This window comes from Mus musculus, chromosome 4 (assembly GCF_000001635.26).
Source record: "Mus musculus strain C57BL/6J chromosome 4, GRCm38.p6 C57BL/6J".
Classification (NCBI taxonomy): domain Eukaryota; kingdom Metazoa; phylum Chordata; class Mammalia; order Rodentia; family Muridae; genus Mus; species Mus musculus.
This window is the reverse complement of record NC_000070.6, coordinates 144,554,411-144,572,595: the sequence shown is the minus strand read 5'-3', so window position 1 is coordinate 144,572,595 and position 18,185 is coordinate 144,554,411. Positions and strand designations below refer to the sequence as shown.

Here is an 18,185-nt window from a genome sequence, read left to right as displayed (position 1 = left end):
AGTACTCCATTGTGTAAATGTACCACATTTTTTGTATCCATTCCTCTGTTGAGGGACATCTGGGTCCTTTCCAGCTTCTGGCTATTATAAATAAGGCTGCTATGAACATAGTGGAGCATGTGTCCTTCTTACCGGTTGGGACATCTTCTGGATCTATGCCCAGGAGAGGTATTGCTGGATCCTCCGGTAGTACTATGTCCAATTTTCTGAGGAACCGCCAGACTGATTTCCAGAGTGGTTGTACAAGCTTGCAATCCCACCAACAATGGAGGAGTGTTCCTCTTTCTCCACATCCTCGCCAGCATCTGCTGTCACCTGAATTTTTGATCTTAGCCATTCTGACTGGTGTGAGGTGGAATCTCAGGGTTGTTTTGATTTGCATTTCTTTGATGATTAAGGATGTTGAACATTTTTTCAGGTGTTTCTCAGCCTTTCGGTATTCCTCGGGTGAGAATTCTTTGTTCAGCTCTGAACCCCATCTTTTAAGGGGGTTATTTGATTTTCTGGAGTCCACCCTCTTGAGTTCTTTATATATATTGGATATTAGTCCCCTATCTGATTTAGGATAGGTAAAGATCCTTTCCCAATCTGTTGGTGGCCTTTTTGTCTTATTGATGGTGTCTTTTGTCTTGCAGAAGCTTTGCCGTTTCATGAGGTCCCATTTGTCAATCCTCGATCTTACAGCACAAGCCATTGCTGTTCTATTCAGGAATTTTTTCCCTGTGCCCATATCTTCGAGACTTTTCCCCACTTTCTCCTCTATAAGTTTCAGTGTCTCTGGTTTTATGTGAAGTTCCTTGATCCACTTAGATTTGACCTTAGTACAAGGAGAGAGGAATGGGTCGATTCGCATTCTTCTACATGATAACAACCAGTTTTGCCAGCACCATTTGTTGAAAATGCTGTCTTTTTTCCACTGGATCATTTTAGCTCCCTTGTCAAAGATCAAGTGACCATAGGTGTGTGGGTTCATTTCTGGCTCTTCAATTCTATTCCCTTGGTCTACTTGTCTGTCCGTATACGAGTACCATGCATTTCTTTTTATCACAATTGCTCTGTTGTACAGCTTTAGGTCAGGCATGGTGATACCACCAGAGGTTCTTTTATCCTTGAGAAGAGTTTTTGCTATCCTAGGTTTTTTGTTATTCCAGATGAATTTGCAGATTGCTCTTTCTAATTTGTTGAAGAATTGAGTTGGAATTTTGATGGGGATTGCATTGAATCTGTAGTTTGCTTTTGGCAAGATAGCCATTTTTACAATGTTGATCCTGCCAATCCATGAGCATGGGAGATCTTTCCATCTTCTGAGATCTTGTTTAATTTCTTTCTTCAGGGACTTGAAGTTTTTATCATACAGATCTTTCACTTCCTTAGTTAGAGTCACGCCAAGATATTTTATATTATTTGTGATTATTGAGAAGGGTGTTGTTTCCCTAATTTCTTTCTCAGCCTGTTTATTTTTTGTGTGAACCATATTTTATGTATCCTTTCTTCAGTTGAGGGGCCGTCTGGGTTGTTTCCAGTTCCTGGTTATTATGAATAAAGCTCCTATGAACACAGTGGAGCATGTTTCCTTATGGTATGGTGGAGCATCTTTTGGGTATATACTCAGGAGCAGTATAGGTGAGTCTTCAGAACTATTTTTAATTTTCAAAGAAACTGCCAAATTGATTTCCAGAGTAGTTGTATAAATTTGTAATCCCACTAGCAATGGCAGAGTTTTGTCTTTCTTCACATCCTCACTACCATGTGCTGTCACTTGAGTTTTTTATTTTAGTCATTCTCATTGGTGTAAGGTAGAATCTCAGAGTCATTTTGATTTGCATTTCCCTGATGACTAAGGGTGTTAAACATTTCTTTAAGTGCTCGTGGCCATTTGAGATTCCTCTGTTGAGAATTCTCTGTTCAGCTCTGTACCCTATTTTTAAAACTGGGTTATTTGGCTTGTTGGAGTCTAACTTCTTGAGTTCTTTGTATATTTTAGATATTAGCCCTATTGTCAGATGTAGGGTTAGTGAAGCTCTCTTCCCAATATGTATTCTGCCATTTTGTCCTATTGACAATGTTCTTTGCCTTACAGATGCTTTGCCAGCATCTGTAAAATTTTATGAAGTCTCATTTGTCAATCTTAGAGCCTTGACCCATTGGTGCTCTGTTCAGGAAATTGTTTCCACTTTCTCTTCTGTTAGATTTGGTTTGGTGTTGAAGTCCTTGATCCACTTGGGCTTGATCTTTGTGCAGAGTGATAAATATGAATGTTTACATTCTTCTACATGCACACATCCAGTTATACCAGTACCATTAGTTGAAAATACTCTCCATTTTTCATTGTATAATTTTGGCTTTTTGGTCAGAAATTAAGCATCCATAAATGTGTGGGTTTATTTCTGGGTCTTTGATACAATTCAATTAATCAACCTGTTTCTATACCAATGCCATCCACTTTTTAAAAAAATCACTATTGTCCTGTAGTACATCATGAGAATGGGAATAGTGATCCATCCAGAAGTTCTTTTATTGTTCAGATTTCTTTTTGCTATACTGGGTTTTTTGTTTTTCCATATGAAGTTGGGAATTGCTCTTTGGATATCTACTAAGAATTGTGTTGGAAGTTTGATGAGATTTGCATTGCATCTGTAGATTACTTTTGGTAAGATGGGGATTTTCACATATGTTAACCTGATTCATGATCATGGCAGATCTTTCCATCTTCTTATATCTTCTTCAAATTTTTTCTTCAGAGACTTGAAATTCTTGCCATATAGGTCTTTCAGTTGCATGGTTCAAGTTATACCAAGATATTTTATATTATTTGCGGCTATTGTGAAGGGTGTTGTATCTCTAATTTCTTTCACAGCCCATTTATCACTTGTGTAAAGGAGAGCCTCTGATTTCTTTTGTACCCAGCCACTGAACTTTAACCACCCAGCTGAAGTGGTTTCTCATCTTCAGGAGTTCTTTGGTAAAAATTTAGTGTTTGCTTATGTATACTACCATATTATCCATAAATAGTGATATGTTGACTTTCTCCTTCCCAATTTGTAACCCCTTGATCTCTTTTTGTTATCTTATTGCTCTAGCTAGAACTTCAATTACTGTTTTGAATAAATAGGGAGTATATGGGAAGCTTTGCCTTGTCCCTGATTTTATTAAAGTTGCTTTAAATTTCTCTCAATTTATTTTTTTATAGATCATTAGCTTATTCTATATTGATTTTATTATGTTTAGTTATATGCTTCATATCCCTGCTCTCTCCAAGACTTAACATGAAGTGGTGTTGGATTTTGTCAAAGGTTTTTTTCAGCATCAAATGGGATTATCATGTAATTTTTTTCAGTATGTTAATATAGTGAGTTACATTGATGAATGTTTATATATTGAACCATCCCTGCATCTCTGGGATGAAGCCTTGAGATTCTATTCTTTGCACAAGGCTGGGGAAATTATAGCATGTCAACATATGTAAATGTAGACTACTATTGAGTGCAACTTTAAGTCTACTAATCACATCTTTATGCTTCTATTATGGTGGTCCTCAGTTTGGGGCATTTTGTAGATTCTATGTGCCTGAACCTGGACACAAGATAAACAGGTGCCTGTGACTTAGGATCTAAAACAGTGAGATCAAATGTAAACCAGAGCAACTGTTTAATTGAAGCACAACTAAGAGAGGATCAGTTTTCCAGGTCACTCATGTGGTTCTTGGAAGCACCAGGGCTTCCCTAGCTGTTGGTTAAAAAAAGTCAGTGCTCATCAGAATGCATTAAACTTATATACAAAGAAAGCATGCCAATACTTATAAGCCCACTTAGTTAGAGGCATGGCAAACTATTATAAACCAGATGGCTCAAATGACAGAATTATTTTCTTTCACTGGTCTATGTCACAAATCTGAAGTGAAGATGCCAGTGAGGCCAGTCTGTGAAGGATCTAGAGTAGAATTATGCACTGGTCCTCATCTGGGTTTTTGCAGTAATGGATGCTTTATGTTGTAGCAATGTTACTTCTCCCATTTCTGTGTTGGTTAGTTTTTATCAACTTGACACAAACTGCAGACACATAGGATAGGAGTCTCAATTGAGGAATTGATCCCCATTAAACTGGCCTGTTCATGTATGTCTGTGAAGCATTTTATTGATGGATTGATGTGGGAGAACTCAGCCCACTATAGAGTACCACTTCTAAGCAAGTGGTCCTAGGTTGTACAATAAAGGAAGTACCATTCCTCCCATGGTCACTACTTCAGTTCCTCTCTCCAGGTTCCTCCCCTGGCTTCTCTTAATGATGCACTGTGGTAAACATGTGTACACCCAGTAAATCTTTTCCTCCACACACATATTTGTTCAGTGTTGTATTACAGCAACTTCCCAAGTAGATAAAATAAAACAACTTCCATCTTCACACTCTTCCTTCCATGTGTTTTTCTTCCTTGGCCTACAATTACAGCAACCCCATTGTGTTGGTTTACTTGGGAAGTAGAACCAATGTCTACTCACCCCCCCCCAAAGAAGCACAATGATAGGCCAAAGAAGAAATTTCACCTAAGATTAGTTTAATGACCCAGGCTATTAGAGTCACTAACTGAAATGTGGGTGACTCAAAGGCACCTGCACCACTGGAAATCTCACCCCTGCATGAGTGATGGATGACTCATTAGAGCAGTAGCCAAGAAATCTTGGTACACTGCTGCACCTGCTCTTCTATGCATTGCTACTGCTTATATACCTTGGAGAAGAACCTTGCAAATGTGCCAACTTTCTGAGTCTGGGATATTATATGAGCTTCTCTCCTTTCTCCTCTAAGGAATGTTCTGATTAATAGGAAATCACCAGACAGCACTCCACCTTTCCTCTGTTTCTTCTTTCTATGATGTTATTTAAACATTAGAGGGAGTAACATGAATATCTAGTTACATCTGATTTCCATGTATGTCTGAGTATTGGTCCACTATTACAGACCAATATTTAATTATTCTTAGGGACAACTTATCAGTCTTTACAGTAATAATCCCTCATTGTGAAACAAACAAACCAACCAAATAACAAACAAAGTTTCCTTCCATGACTGAAACTGACATTAGCAATATTCTATTATAGATATAAACATAATTTTTTAGGAAGCAATTTAACTAGCACATCACACTCATTTTATAAAACAATAGTAGTTATTCCACCACAGGGGATTATGACCTCCATAGTGGTGTGTGTGTGTGTGTGTGTGTGTGTGTGTGTGTGTGTGTACCCATAACTATTGTGCTACTGTTGGACCAGCAGGTACATTCTGCCTGGGTCATTGGTAGTGTAGTATGAAAGATCCATATTGGAACAGGACTATCGATTAGCAATTATCTACCCTTTGTCTGGTACTAAAAAGGCAGCCAATAGGTAGAGAATATATAGCTATCACCAGCCTGCTAGTTCTGTGGCCTGTAACCAAAGTGCAATGCCTTCAGCAATAGAATCTTACTGCCTAGGTCTGCTGTGCCCACAATAGTGCTACCAATCACAATTATTATTGTTGTTATTATTGATAGTATATGTGTGTGTGTAGATTTAGTGGCCTTGCAGATCAAAAACTTTTGGATGATAACTCATTCAAAATAAAAATTTCATCCAACAGCCTCTTGGTTCCGAGGAATGTCTTTTCCCTAACTGTGTAAATCCACAATCTTCAACAAATCATTTCTCTATAATTTGTTAATCAGAGAGACCACTAAATTTATACACACACACACACACACACACACACACACACACACACACACACACACACACACACACACACAGAAAAAGAGAGTGAGAGTAAATTGTGTGTGTGTGTGTTATGTGTATTCATGCAAGCATACACATATACAGCACATGTGAATAGACTAGAGGACAAATTTTGGAACTTGGTTCTCTCCTTCCACCACATGTGTTTTAGGAATCAAACTCAGATAATAAGAATTGTCATTAATCACCCTTACCCACTGAACTATTTTGCTGGCCACCCACACTCACTTTTTTAAAAACAGAAGGTATCCATTATTAATTCCAGGATACCTCCCTAACCAATTTCTTCCTTGCTCTCTCCTGAAAACTACCCTATCTCGTCTGGTGGATGTGTATAAAATACCACCTCTCTTATACACAGTTTCTTCAATAATACCTATGCTTCTATTGTCCCCCAGTCCTTGACATTCATGGGGGGGACTCAGCCAGCAATAATTAAGTGTCTTTAATGGCTCCTATGAGGCTGATCCCTTTGTAATGTCTCGGATCATGCAACCTTTGTCTCAAGAAGAAATGAATTATTATATTGCCCAGTGTTTCTGCTTCCATGGACAAAGACTGATCCCACAAACCCCCATGTCCCATATATTCACAAGGCAGCCTATGAGAGGCTCTTTCGTCTCACATCTGACACTTCAATTCAAGCAGTTTAGATGCTGAGTATTCCTGATGATCACACTTCCCTGTTATAATATCCCTATCTTCATACTGAACTACTGATTTTTCTAATATTGAACTGGGGAGAATTGCCACACGTCTTTTTCTTGTTGCAATTCTTCCCTTTCATGGCATGATAAAGTCTTTCTGGGTAAACAGTCCAGTCTTAGTTGTATACCTTACTGCTCACAGCAAGGCTATAGAATAGTTTCTACATCCTGCTTATGAATCTGTCCCATACATGTTACTTTTAGAGGCTGCAGTACAGTACATTGTCTAGTCTCTCAGGTATTTAGTAATATCACCATACTTGCATCACACATACATAGAGAACTTAATAAAGGAGATGGTGTTCATCCTACATGTCCTGGTTTATATAGGAAAAGTATGCTCACAGATGAGGGGTTTTTTTTGTCTCTATATTAGCTAATTCCCAGGGACATCAGCTATACCATAGATGTTGATGTATGAGACAAAAAAAAATAAGATGAGGCTAAGACAGGGAGCAACTGTGAAGCTAATTTCTGATACCCGGTATATCAGGCTAGCAAGAAGAAAGAACTGTATATGGGTAACCTTTCCATATACTCCTCAGGGGTTTTCCTCAAATGTTACTTGACATAAAAGGCCATCTCTCATCTCTAATTTTGCTCTGAAGAGAAGGAAGGGCACTTTACATGGCTTCCACGAGTTTCCCACATCCTCCATAAATGAAACCCTACTCTGCCATCAGTCCTTCCTCACACTGTGTCACACTTCTAACCAGCTGGTGATGCTCCAGGTCCTATGATAAAGCCCAACCTGCCCTGGGGACAAGGTGCCAGGGATCTTCTCCAGGTGGGGATCTGATGTAATCCCTTGAGCACCACAAAAAGATGTTCCCAGAATGTCATAGCTGCCTGTAGTGGGAAGAGGCATGCTCTGAAGTCACTCTGTGTGTTATAAGGCACCTGGATCTGTGGAGGCAAGAGTTCTATAAGCTCTTTCCAGGAGATAGGTCTTCTTCGGCTTATTCTGAAGGAACAATACCACCATGATCTTGATGATAACACTCTTCACCACTGCAACCTTCCTGGTCCTGGGGGTCAGTGTATGGGTTCTCATAAAAGAAATCCTCACTGTACATGTTCCCCCTCCCATCCCCCAACGAGTGAAATTTCACATGCTCCACTACTTCTTCCAGCTGACAATAGCATTGGTAAGTTTTTTGGTTTTTGGTTTTGGTTTCTGTTTTTATGACTCAGTCCTATCGGGGATAGAGAGAATCCCGGCACTGGGAAAAAGTTGGCAAAGATCCATATATATATGGTTTTTCGAGACAGGGTTTCTCTGTGTAGCCCTGGCTGTTCTGGAACTCACTTTGTAGACCAGGCTGGCCTCGAACTCAGAAATCTGCCTGCCTCTGCCTCTGCCTCCTAAGTGCTGGGATTAAAGGCGTGTGCTACCATGCCAGGTGATCAGTATAATTTAAGAGCACCTGATAATAGGTATCAATCAGTGATGATGACAGCCATTGTGATAAGGACTTCTTAAATACTGTGGTCCCCTGTAGAGTGTCATTGTCACTTACTTGTACAGTTATTTTCTTAGTTGTTTGAAGATCCTCTTTGGGTTTATGCTTATTTCATTTTTGAAGCTTAGGTGAACTACATCAGTGTTTAGTCACTCTATTGATCTTTTATTAAGTAAGCATAGATTGGACCTCTGTACAGTGTCAAGCTTGGTGAAAAGTGTCATTCCAAAGTTGAGAGAAGACCTGGAGATGAGCATGAGGAGACAGACCCAGTCTTTGTCAGCCCACTCTGGGAAAAGTCTTTTAGAACCTTCCATTCTCAGTGCATTCCAGAGAAGAAGAGGGAAAACTTCTCCTTCCTTATTTCCTAGCAAACACAAAAAGACTCATGCATGGAGCCAGTGCTGTGCTGTATTTATCCCCTATGACATTCTAAGTCTCTCTTTGTGTCCATTGGGATTATACACTATACCACACTGGGCATTGAATGCATTGTCTGGACATGTGCCAACCAAGCTTTACGAACAGGAAGGTGAATGCATAAGACAAACGTCACTCATAGCTTCCTTGTAGTAGCAAGTGATACAGACTCTTGAACATCTCTGATTATGAGGAAGAAAAGTCAGAAAGAGACCATAATTTCTGCTAGGGAGAGGCAGAGGACACCTGTTTTGCTGAGATGTGCCACCTGAGCTAGCAACTAAAAGAAGATGAGGAAACAGGAACATGCATATCTTGTTGCCTGAGAGATCCAAGGGCCTGGACATCAGATGGTCATCAAGGAGTTCAGTGTAGTAAAAAAGAGAAAGGGAAGGGAAGGGAAGGGAAGGGAAGGGAAGGGAAGGGAAGGGAAGGGAAGGGAAGGGAAGGGAAGGGAAGGGAAGGGAAGGGAAGGGAAGGGAAGGGAAGGGAAGAGAATGGCATTAAGAGATGTGATTGTGGACTGTGTCAACTTCTAAAGATGTTCTTATATCATTGGTGCTTTTCCCTAAGACAAGAAGCATATGACAAGCAAGCTACAGATATCTAATCATCTAGGTGGAATCTACTATTATAGCATGCCCTGGTGTCTATCCACCTGTTAAGAGTAACAAGCTGAACTCACCAATTCAGTCTCCACCTCAAATGATACAGTAGTTATAATCCAAGGCTGACCTGTTGTGAGACATTTGAGGCTACCAGGTAATAGTCCCACCCTTTGATGCCTCAGATATCTAAAGTGTCCTTGACTTCAGGCTTATCAGTAGATTGTATTCCTGTCACTCACACTTAAGGAGTACCATATAGTTTCTAACAAGCATATGTTTGATAATCAAGATATCATGGAAAAGAGGATCACCATTAGCAAATTTCATTATTTGGTAAATTTCATAGCCCACCCACTTTATGGCAACCAGAAAGCTCTAAAGACCATGGGAACTAGTCCTGCTTGGTGGATAAAAGAACTATGAGGAAAAAAAATCACTGAGTCACTAGCTAGTGTAGGGCACATAGTTTGGGGCAGACGTTGAACTAGGCATGGGGCACATAGCTGAGAAGACTACAAAGGAGCTTCAAGTCTGTGGTAAGCATTGGGCCAGCACCAACCTTTACTTTGGACTATGTGAGTCATTATGTGAGCATGGGATTAGAAACAATGGCTTTTCTTCCACTTTTGCTTGTATGTTTGTGTTTGGTTTTGTCCTTCCTTCCTTCCTTCCTTCCTTCCTTCCTTCCTTCCTTCCTTCCTTCCTTCCTTCCTTCCTTCCTTCCTTCCTTCCTCCCTCCCTCCCTCCCTCCCTCCCTCTCTCTCTCTCTCTTTCTTTCTTTCCTTCTTTCTTTAGTTTAAACTCCATATTTTATTTTCTGCCCTGTCCACCCTCATACTGCTTCACATCCCATACCTCCTCCCCTCACCTCCCCATCTCCACGTGGATATCCCCCCTGGCCCCCCATGCCACCTGATTTTAAACTCACTGGGGCCTCCAGTCTCTTGAGGGTTAGGTGCATCATCTCTGAATGAACACAGACCTGACAGTCCTCTGCTGTATGTGTATTGGTGGCCTCCTATCAGTTGGTGTATGCTGCCTAGTGGTGGTCCAGTGTTTGAGAGATCTCAGGGGTCCAGATTAATTGAGACTGCTGGTTCTCCTACAAGGTTGCCCTCCTCCTCAGCTTCTTTCAGCCTTCCCTAATTCAACAATGGGATCAGCTGCTTTTGTCCATTGGTTGGATGCAACTATCTGCCTCTAACTCAGCTTGTTGGGTCTTCTGGAGTGTGGTCATGCTAGGTCCCCTCTCCCCCACTTTTTTAAAGATTAATTTATGTATTATATGTAAGTACACTATTGCTGCCTTCAGACACACCAGAAGAGGGCATCAGATGTCATTATAAATGGTTGTGAGCCACCATGTGGTTACTGGGATTTGAACTCAGGACCTCCTGAAGAGCAGTCAGTGCTTTGTACCACTGAGCCATCTCTCTAGCCCCACTAGGTCCATTTTTGAGATTGCTCCATAGATTCAGTAATAGTGTCAAGCCTTGGGACCTCCCCTTGAGCTGGATCCCTCTTTGAGCCTGTTGCTGGACCTTCTTTTCCCCAGGCTCCTCTCCATTTCCATTCCTGTAATTCTTTCAGGCAGAAACAATTGTGGGTCAGAGTTGTGATTGTGGGATGCCCCCTCTCTCATTTGATGCCCTGTCTTCCTGCTGGAAGTGGCCTCTATAAGTTCCCTCTCCCCACTGTTGGGCATTTCATCTAAGGTCCCTCCCAAGAGTCTCTCACCTTTTAGGTCACAGTGCATTCTGGAGGGACTCCCAACCTCCTACCTCCTAAGGTTGCCTGTGTCCATTCTTTCTGCTGGCCCTCGGGGTTTCAATTCTTTTCCTTCACCCAATACCAGATCAGGTTCCCCTTTCCATCCCAGCTCCCCAAGTTCTTAGTTTAAAAGTGTGTGCCATCACCACCAGACCTCATGATGTATTTTTAAGTAATTGGTAAAGCAGTGTGAAAAGGCACTTATACCTAGGAAATGAGGTATCAGATTGAAGAAAGGAGATGAGAGCTAGCATAGAACAAACACCATGGGGCATCTGGTGTTTGTTGCAAAGGCCCCTGGGAAATCCTGCTGTCAGTGAAGCATAACTTTTCTCTTCTACTTCATGTCCCTCGTTTCACAACCAGGCACTCACTTGCTTACATAAACAATTCCACCTAATTAGGAGAGATAGTTCAGCCCTGAGTTGAGCCACACAGAAAACTGGGCAATAGCTATAAAGTGGATTTGAACTGTAGCCAACTGGTCTTTTGTTCTTTGTCTCCCCAGGGGAATGTACTGGAGAAGATGAAAATTTGCCCCATGCCCCGCTTTTTCTGCTTTATACAAGACCTCTTGGTATCAAAGAATAACTTTGGTGTGTTGGTGAAGAACATGCATTTTGGCACAATTCCTGTGAGACTGTTTCAGCCCAAGGCAACCTCCTCTGGCCCCCGGAAAGGCATCATCTTTTACCATGGAGGAGGTGGTGTGTTTGGTAGCCTTGGTAAGAGGCATTTCTGAAGCATGGGAAAGGAAGTGGTTCTCATGACTGACCTAACTATATCTACATTCCCTTTGGGAATTATTAGCAGGTAGCTAAAGAAAGCAGCAGTCAGAAATCCTTCTAGGGGGCCCAAATTGTGGCTGCAGGTTGTGTCAATCAATAAGTTTGGCATGTCTATGGAAATGTTTTCTATAATAAGTCTTAGTCAAGGAGGGAACACAGGGTCACACATGGCCAAGTACTTGGTATTTTCCTTTCTGTCCATTCATTCTCAAAGCCACTGGCTCATCCAAGATCTGAAACTCACACATATCCCCCAGTTCTTCTGGACCACCATAATGTAATCAATCTGTAACTACCCAACCCCTTCAGCTTTGAATCATGATGGCAACCCTCTTCTCAGTTTCCTAATTTGCAGGCTTCTCCTCTTTCTCAACAACAGGGGTCTTAAAGCACATCTCAATACAGGCAGCCTAGCCTCTTCTTTGACTCTTTGATATTCTCCACCATACAGTCACTTTTGTCCTGTTCTGCCCTTGCTATACTGCAACACAAACTTTGTCATTATGCACAGTAGACACGGTGAGCTCATCACTCTTGGTCTTATGTACATGCTCCTTTGTTCTCAAAACATGCCTCCCCTCATGACGGGCTTGGAATAGGTGAATATGCAATTGATCTTGGACCTTTTCACAAATGTCCTTTCTAGCATGGCATCCACCAACATCTACCTACAGAATTTTTCTGCCATTCTGAGATTAAGCTCCTACACTCCAACTCCACTCATGACAGCTTTCTTGTTGAATATATTTATGGTATTTGTCACCATCTGCTCTTGCTTTGGTTCACCAATCCCTGTGTTTCCTTGTTTGCTGTCTTTCTGCCCCTAGTAAGAATGGGAATGCTAAGAGGGAAAGAAGACCTATGTGCTGTGTTGCTGGATCCCCAGTGCTTGGCCTTATTGTTTGTATTTTTGACTGACTGTATAAACACATGTATATAATTATCTGTTGATGGTTGAGTGAAAAGATAAATTTACAAAGGAATTCATGGTTGAATGAGCAAGAAGCATAGGCTGTCCTCCTTAACTAGAACAGGATGAGATAGGGGTTCCTTGCTGCCACCTGGTGGTAGAAATACCCATGTCTATTTTACAGCTGAAGGTGTTGCTATGATACTCACAAATTAACTATGACCAGAACCAAGGTATGGTTCCTACCCCTGTCCAGGAGCAATTCTCAATCCCAGAAACCTTTGGAAGCCTAGACTGCCATGCTCTTCAGTGGTGTAAAAAAACATAGAAATACTACTTATGTGAGTTGTTGAAGTCCTGATGCTTTTTAGGTTCAGTATCCACAGAGATACATCACCTATCACAACCCTGTTCTATTCACTCCAAGTAGGGCGAGTTGCAGGTACAAAACTCTGAAACTGAAGCAGCTTGAGGCTCTTAAGGTAAGGAAAGATGTGAGTGGGACACAGTGGATGGAAGTAGAACAGGTGGAAGAGCCAAAGTTGTGGTCAAGAGGGACTCCATGTTGACTGTCCATTAGTGTCATACCCACTCCCTAGTTGCCTCCTATAATCCATTTCATTCTTTGTTTAAGAGAGTCCCAGACAATTGTACTTAAGAAAGCATGAATGATGCTAGTATGCAGCAAGGCTGCAGCACGATTGTTAAGAACCTTGAATAGAGGAGCATCCTGCCTCAGTTGAGACTTCTCAGTGCATTGGCCTCAGCACCTGTTTTCACTTCTTACCATATCATTGAAGGTCCTTGTTTCCACCTAGCAATTTCCTGCTATTACTACATTATTTGGTGACATTCACAAATTGTAGTTCCTGAGTTCCCACTTCAGAGTTGTTGGTTCAGCGGGTATGGGCATCCTGGACAGAACATGTGCATAGACTAACCAGTGCCTCTGGATGACAACAGCCAGGGCTGTACACAGCTGAATTGAAGATGCATTTCTCAGGTTCTCTGCCTGGTACTTTACTAAATATCCAACCTAGTCTTTGTAGAGGTTCCATCTTCTGGAATTTCAGACGTATCATCCCCCAATTGAAATGACCCATCTAGCCTTTGTGTATTTTTATCTAATGTGAAATATATTAAATTATTAATGTTCCTAGAAAGTCATTCCAAACTCCACAGTCTTGGCTTTGTACATTTCAGATCCCCTAAGCTTCCTGGTCCTTGGTTTCCTTACTATAAAGTACAATAACACAAAAGATGAGCCAAAAGGTCCTCTTGAATGCTGACATTGACAATGAGAGTGGTGACTGACTACCAAAAAGATCTGGCCAGAATCACTTCAGAGGTGGAAAGAATCAGAACACAGAGAGGATGTCACCTTCTTACTCATAGCAGAAACTTCTGTCCTAGGGTTGTGGTAGAAATTCTACATCCTCCTCATGAGATGCATTAGATTTGCTCTTGCCTTACAGATTCTTACCACAACACTTGCAGTTACCTGGCCCATGAGACAGATTCGGTGGTAATGGCAGTGGGGTAAGTAGCTTATAACAGACATTAGCTTCATCGGGTACCTGGTTCAGTTGTGGTAGAATGAATAAAAGATAATAAGACCCTATTATGCTCTTGACAACTCCATGGCCATTCATTAAGTAAAACAGAAAAGCACATCATGATGTAAAGGCATCTAGGCAGGGAAAAGATAAAACTGTTCAACAATTGACACCAAACCCAATAGAGACCTAATAAATTGATGTTAGAAAAAAATAAGTGATGGATCTAGGAATCAGAGTGTCTTAGTTACTTTCTTGTTGGTGTTATAAAACACCACAACCAAAGGACACTTAAGGAAAATGGAATTTACTTCAGTTCATGGTTCCAGGAGGCTGAGAGTCAGCTAGCATCAGGAAGGGCAGTAGAAGTATCAAGCAGAGAGCACATATCCACAATCATAAGCACAAAGCAGAGAGTCAATAGGAAATAGGACAAAGATATAAAAAAACCAAGTCCCACTCACAATGATATCCTTCTCCCAGCAAGGCTCCACCCCCAAAGGCTTGCTAAACCTTGCTAAAGAGTGCTACCAACTAGAAATCAAATAGTCAAATATCTGAGTCTATGGGAGACAGTCCTCATTCAAACCACCATATGGAGTAATCACCCTCTCATCAGGCTAGCATTGGCATGGGAAAGATGATGGAGTAGTGAAAGATGGCTCAGATCAAGGCCAATGTTATTGTTTGAATGAGAGTGTGCCGTTAATAACTCACAGACCCAAATGCCAGACACACCGGGAGCAAGGTGGAGAGTGACTTAAGACCCAACTCTAGTCTTCTGGAAACAAAAGGGATTTTTGAGTGGATGAGGGCAGAAGGGGCTGCTTACTACAATTTTGTTTCTTGTTCTAAGAGAACATGAAGAAATAGAACATAGTAAAATTTAAAAAGAAAGTAATGAGAAAGTCAAAGCTTCCCTGTTAGACTGCCTCCGCTCCCACACAGCTTAGCAGACCTCAGGCTAGGTAGATAGTGCAGATATTTTGACTGGAAAAAGCTACTAAGTTAAGATTCTCTAGAGCAACAGAAATTATATAATATATATTGAAAATGGAGATTTATTAGAGTTCCTTACAGTGCATTGCAGGCTATGATCCAGCTGTGTCCTAATGGTGACCAAGAATTCAATAGTTGTTTTGTCTACAAGACTGGATATCTCAATAGTCCCAATCTGGTGTGCAAGTTTCAATGGATTGCTAGAAAACACCTGGCATTTGGGTATATGTTAGAATTACAATATAGGTTCTAATACCAGCTAAGGAATGTTTCAGGAACAGGATGGATAAGCTTTCCAACAAGAGTTAGGGAAATAAGGCAAAATGCAAAAATTCCATGTTCTGTATCCTTTTATGTGGCATGCCTTCTACCAGAAGATGTGGCCCAAATTTAAGGTGGGTCTTCCAACCTCAACTTATCTAACCACGAAACCCCTCACACATGTTGCTTGGATTTTTGTTGAGTTCAGATGTGATGAAGTTGATCATTATAATTAGTCATTACATTAAGTGTGTATGATTTTCTCTGATGGCAAGAGAAAGGCATCATCTTTAGAATCTCCAGGGACCTCCTCTTACTTGGTTGCTATGGTATCTGAACTTTCATTTTTGGAACCCAAATCTCAGAAGGCTTTGCAGACTCTAAAGATCTCTTGTGTGCAAAGCATAGAAATAAACATTCCTCCACTGGTCTCTGTACACCATTTGTGCTACACTTCCTTTTTGCAATTTAGATGTATGCAACAAGCTTCCTGACTACCCTTAGTGATATTTTGTGGGGAATTACAAAGATCTGGTTGAGTATTGTGAGGCAGTGGCTGATTTTGTCTAGCCAAAGAAGGGATGCCAAAGAACTGTAGTTAGTAGTGCCTGGGATGAATGCCTACGAGAGGCTGAAACACAAGGAGACCTTCCCCCCTCTCTTTTCTCCTGATGTCCCTCACTGCCCTCATATCTTCTCACTTCTTCCCTGTTATGTCCAGCTGAACCAACTTCATCTTGACTTTAACCTTTGCCTCCCCATCTTGACTGATAGGCAGTAAGAAAAGTCGTTGCCTTGTCCTGGTCATTGCTTGTTTTCTTAATATCAGCACAATTAACTTTCAACTAGCATAATCCTGGGTAGGGATTTTTATTCCATATGGATTTGAATGGAGAATCTCTGCCACTCTGACTCTGGTTAGGTTCTTCAAAGTCAGGTACAAAACAATGGGAATAACTCTGCACCTATGTTTGTTTGTTTGTTTTTCTGTCATGTGATGAAATCCCCAAAACAAAAGCAGTAGAGGAAATGTTCATTTTAATTTATAACTCTGAATCACAGTCCACTATTAAGGAATATCAAGGAACTTGAAGGCAAGCCTGCTTACTAATACACAAAGCATTATCTCTAACCAAGGAATTCACTTCACAGCCAAGTATGACAGGAATCATGGAGGATGCTCCTTGCTTGCTGGCTTGTAAGCTCATGGTTAATAGCTCTGGGCCACATACTAAGGAGTTGTGCTTCTCATGGTGGTATTGACCCTTCTGCACCAATTAACAAGCATGGTAACCACTCCATACACAGACATGCCCACAGGCTTATTTGAACTAGGAAGTTCTTCATTTGAGGCTCTCCTCTCAGATACCAATATGCTTTATTAGATTGACAGTCAAAACTAACCAAAATATCTTGATTTGTTTGGGTCAGTCTTACGGTTTAATCAGGCTCTGCCTTCTCTGAACATAGAGATTACTATTTGAATAACCTTCACTAAATACCCTGTCTGTGCTAGTATACTATGTTTTTTTGTTGTTTGTTGTAGTTGTTGTTGGTTTCCTCTTTAGGTACCGAAAACTTCCTGACCATCATCACCCTACTGCTTACCATGATTGCTTGAATGCCACAGTCCACTTCTTGAAAGAACTTAAAACCTATGGCGTAGACCCAGCACGAGTGGTGGTTAGTGGAGAAAGCATTGGAGCTGGGGCTGCGGCCATTATTGCTCAGGTGGTATTGGCCAGAAAAGATCTTCCCCAGTTTCGGGCTCAAGTCCTGATTAATCCAGTCGTCCAGGGGGTCAATTTTCAGTTACCATCTTACCAGCAGTATTCAGATGTCCCATTTCTCTCTAGGAAATTTTTAATGACTTGTGCATGTAAGTATCTGGCCATTGACCAGTCTTGGAAGGATGCCATGTTGAAAGGTACTTTTATACCCCCAGACCACTGGAAAAAGTATGCGAAATGGCTCAGCTCTGACAACATCCCCCAAAGATTCAAGAGCCAAGGCCGACAACCTGAATTTCCTGGGCCTTTTAATGAGTCTGCCTATTTGGAAACCAACCATATTTTCAGTTTAGAAACCTCACCTCTCCTGGCAGATGACAAGATCATTGCTCAGCTTCCTGAAACCTTCCTGGTGAGCAGTGAGTATGATGTTCTCCGTGATGACACTTTACTCTACAAGAAACGGTTAGAGGAACAGGGGGTTCCTGTGACATGGTGCCATTTGGAAGATGGATTTCATGGATGCATAGTTTTATTTGATAAGAACGCTCTCTCTTTTCCTTGCTCAAAAAAGGCTATGAGTTCCACAGTCAGTTTCATAAAGGGCATATAAGATCTCAAGCATGAAGCCAATGGTTAAATAATTGCTCAACATGTACAATTAAATGCTTTAGCACTGCAAATGAACAACCCTTAAAAAAAAGTAAACAAGCAGACTGAAAACAAGCAGAGTAGAAAATGAGAAAACAAAAACAAAGCCCATAAAGGAAAAGAAAGAAAAATTATGTGATAGTAATTACATAAGTAGAATAAGTAAAGGATGGCTTCTGTAATCAGCAAAGGGCTTTGCTGAATACCTCAAGCCATAAGGTCATAAAGGTCAGACATAAGACAGAGTTGAGAACCTGCTGAGTGCATGGGTTCTCACCATGTCTGTTTTCTTCCTTCAGTGGCAATGCTCAGTGGTGCACTTAGCAGAACTCTTACCACTACCCTTAGAGAATGAATATCATGGGATTTCCTAGAGGCATTATTCTACAGCTCTGTGCCAAATTGATGTCACCCACCTCTCACATGATCACTGATGGACGAATCTATATATGTGAGAATAAAGCAATATCACTTCTGATTGATGAAGCCAAAAATCACTGGCTACTGCCCAATTCACACTTTCTTTTTCTGTCCTGAAAATCTTTGCAGAG

General features: G+C 41.1%; 1 protein-coding gene across 1 annotated transcript; it reads left to right on the top strand.

The window, feature by feature from the left end:
• Positions 1-7,461: 7,461 nt before the first annotated feature.
• Positions 7,462-17,596, top strand: Aadacl4fm2 (AADACL4 family member 2). The gene is made up of 4 exons (NM_001085542.1): positions 7,462-7,626; positions 11,248-11,464; positions 13,913-13,976; positions 16,822-17,596. Exons 1-4 carry the CDS (start codon positions 7,462-7,464, stop codon positions 17,594-17,596), a joined length of 1,221 nt encoding a protein of 406 aa, NP_001079011.1.
• The last annotated feature ends 589 nt before the right edge of the window (positions 17,597-18,185 follow it).

Bases quoted from the DNA above. Each gene is read 5' to 3' on its own strand.
- Aadacl4fm2 (NM_001085542.1), top strand. From the start codon at position 7,462: ATGATCTTGATGATAACACTCTTCACCACTGCAACCTTCCTGGTCCTG. The intron at 11,465-13,912 runs GTAAGAGGCATT...CTTGCCTTACAG, and splicing joins TGGTGTGTTTGGTAGCCTTG to ATTCTTACCACAACACTTGC. The intron at 13,977-16,821 runs GTAAGTAGCTTA...TTTCCTCTTTAG, and splicing joins TCGGTGGTAATGGCAGTGGG to GTACCGAAAACTTCCTGACC.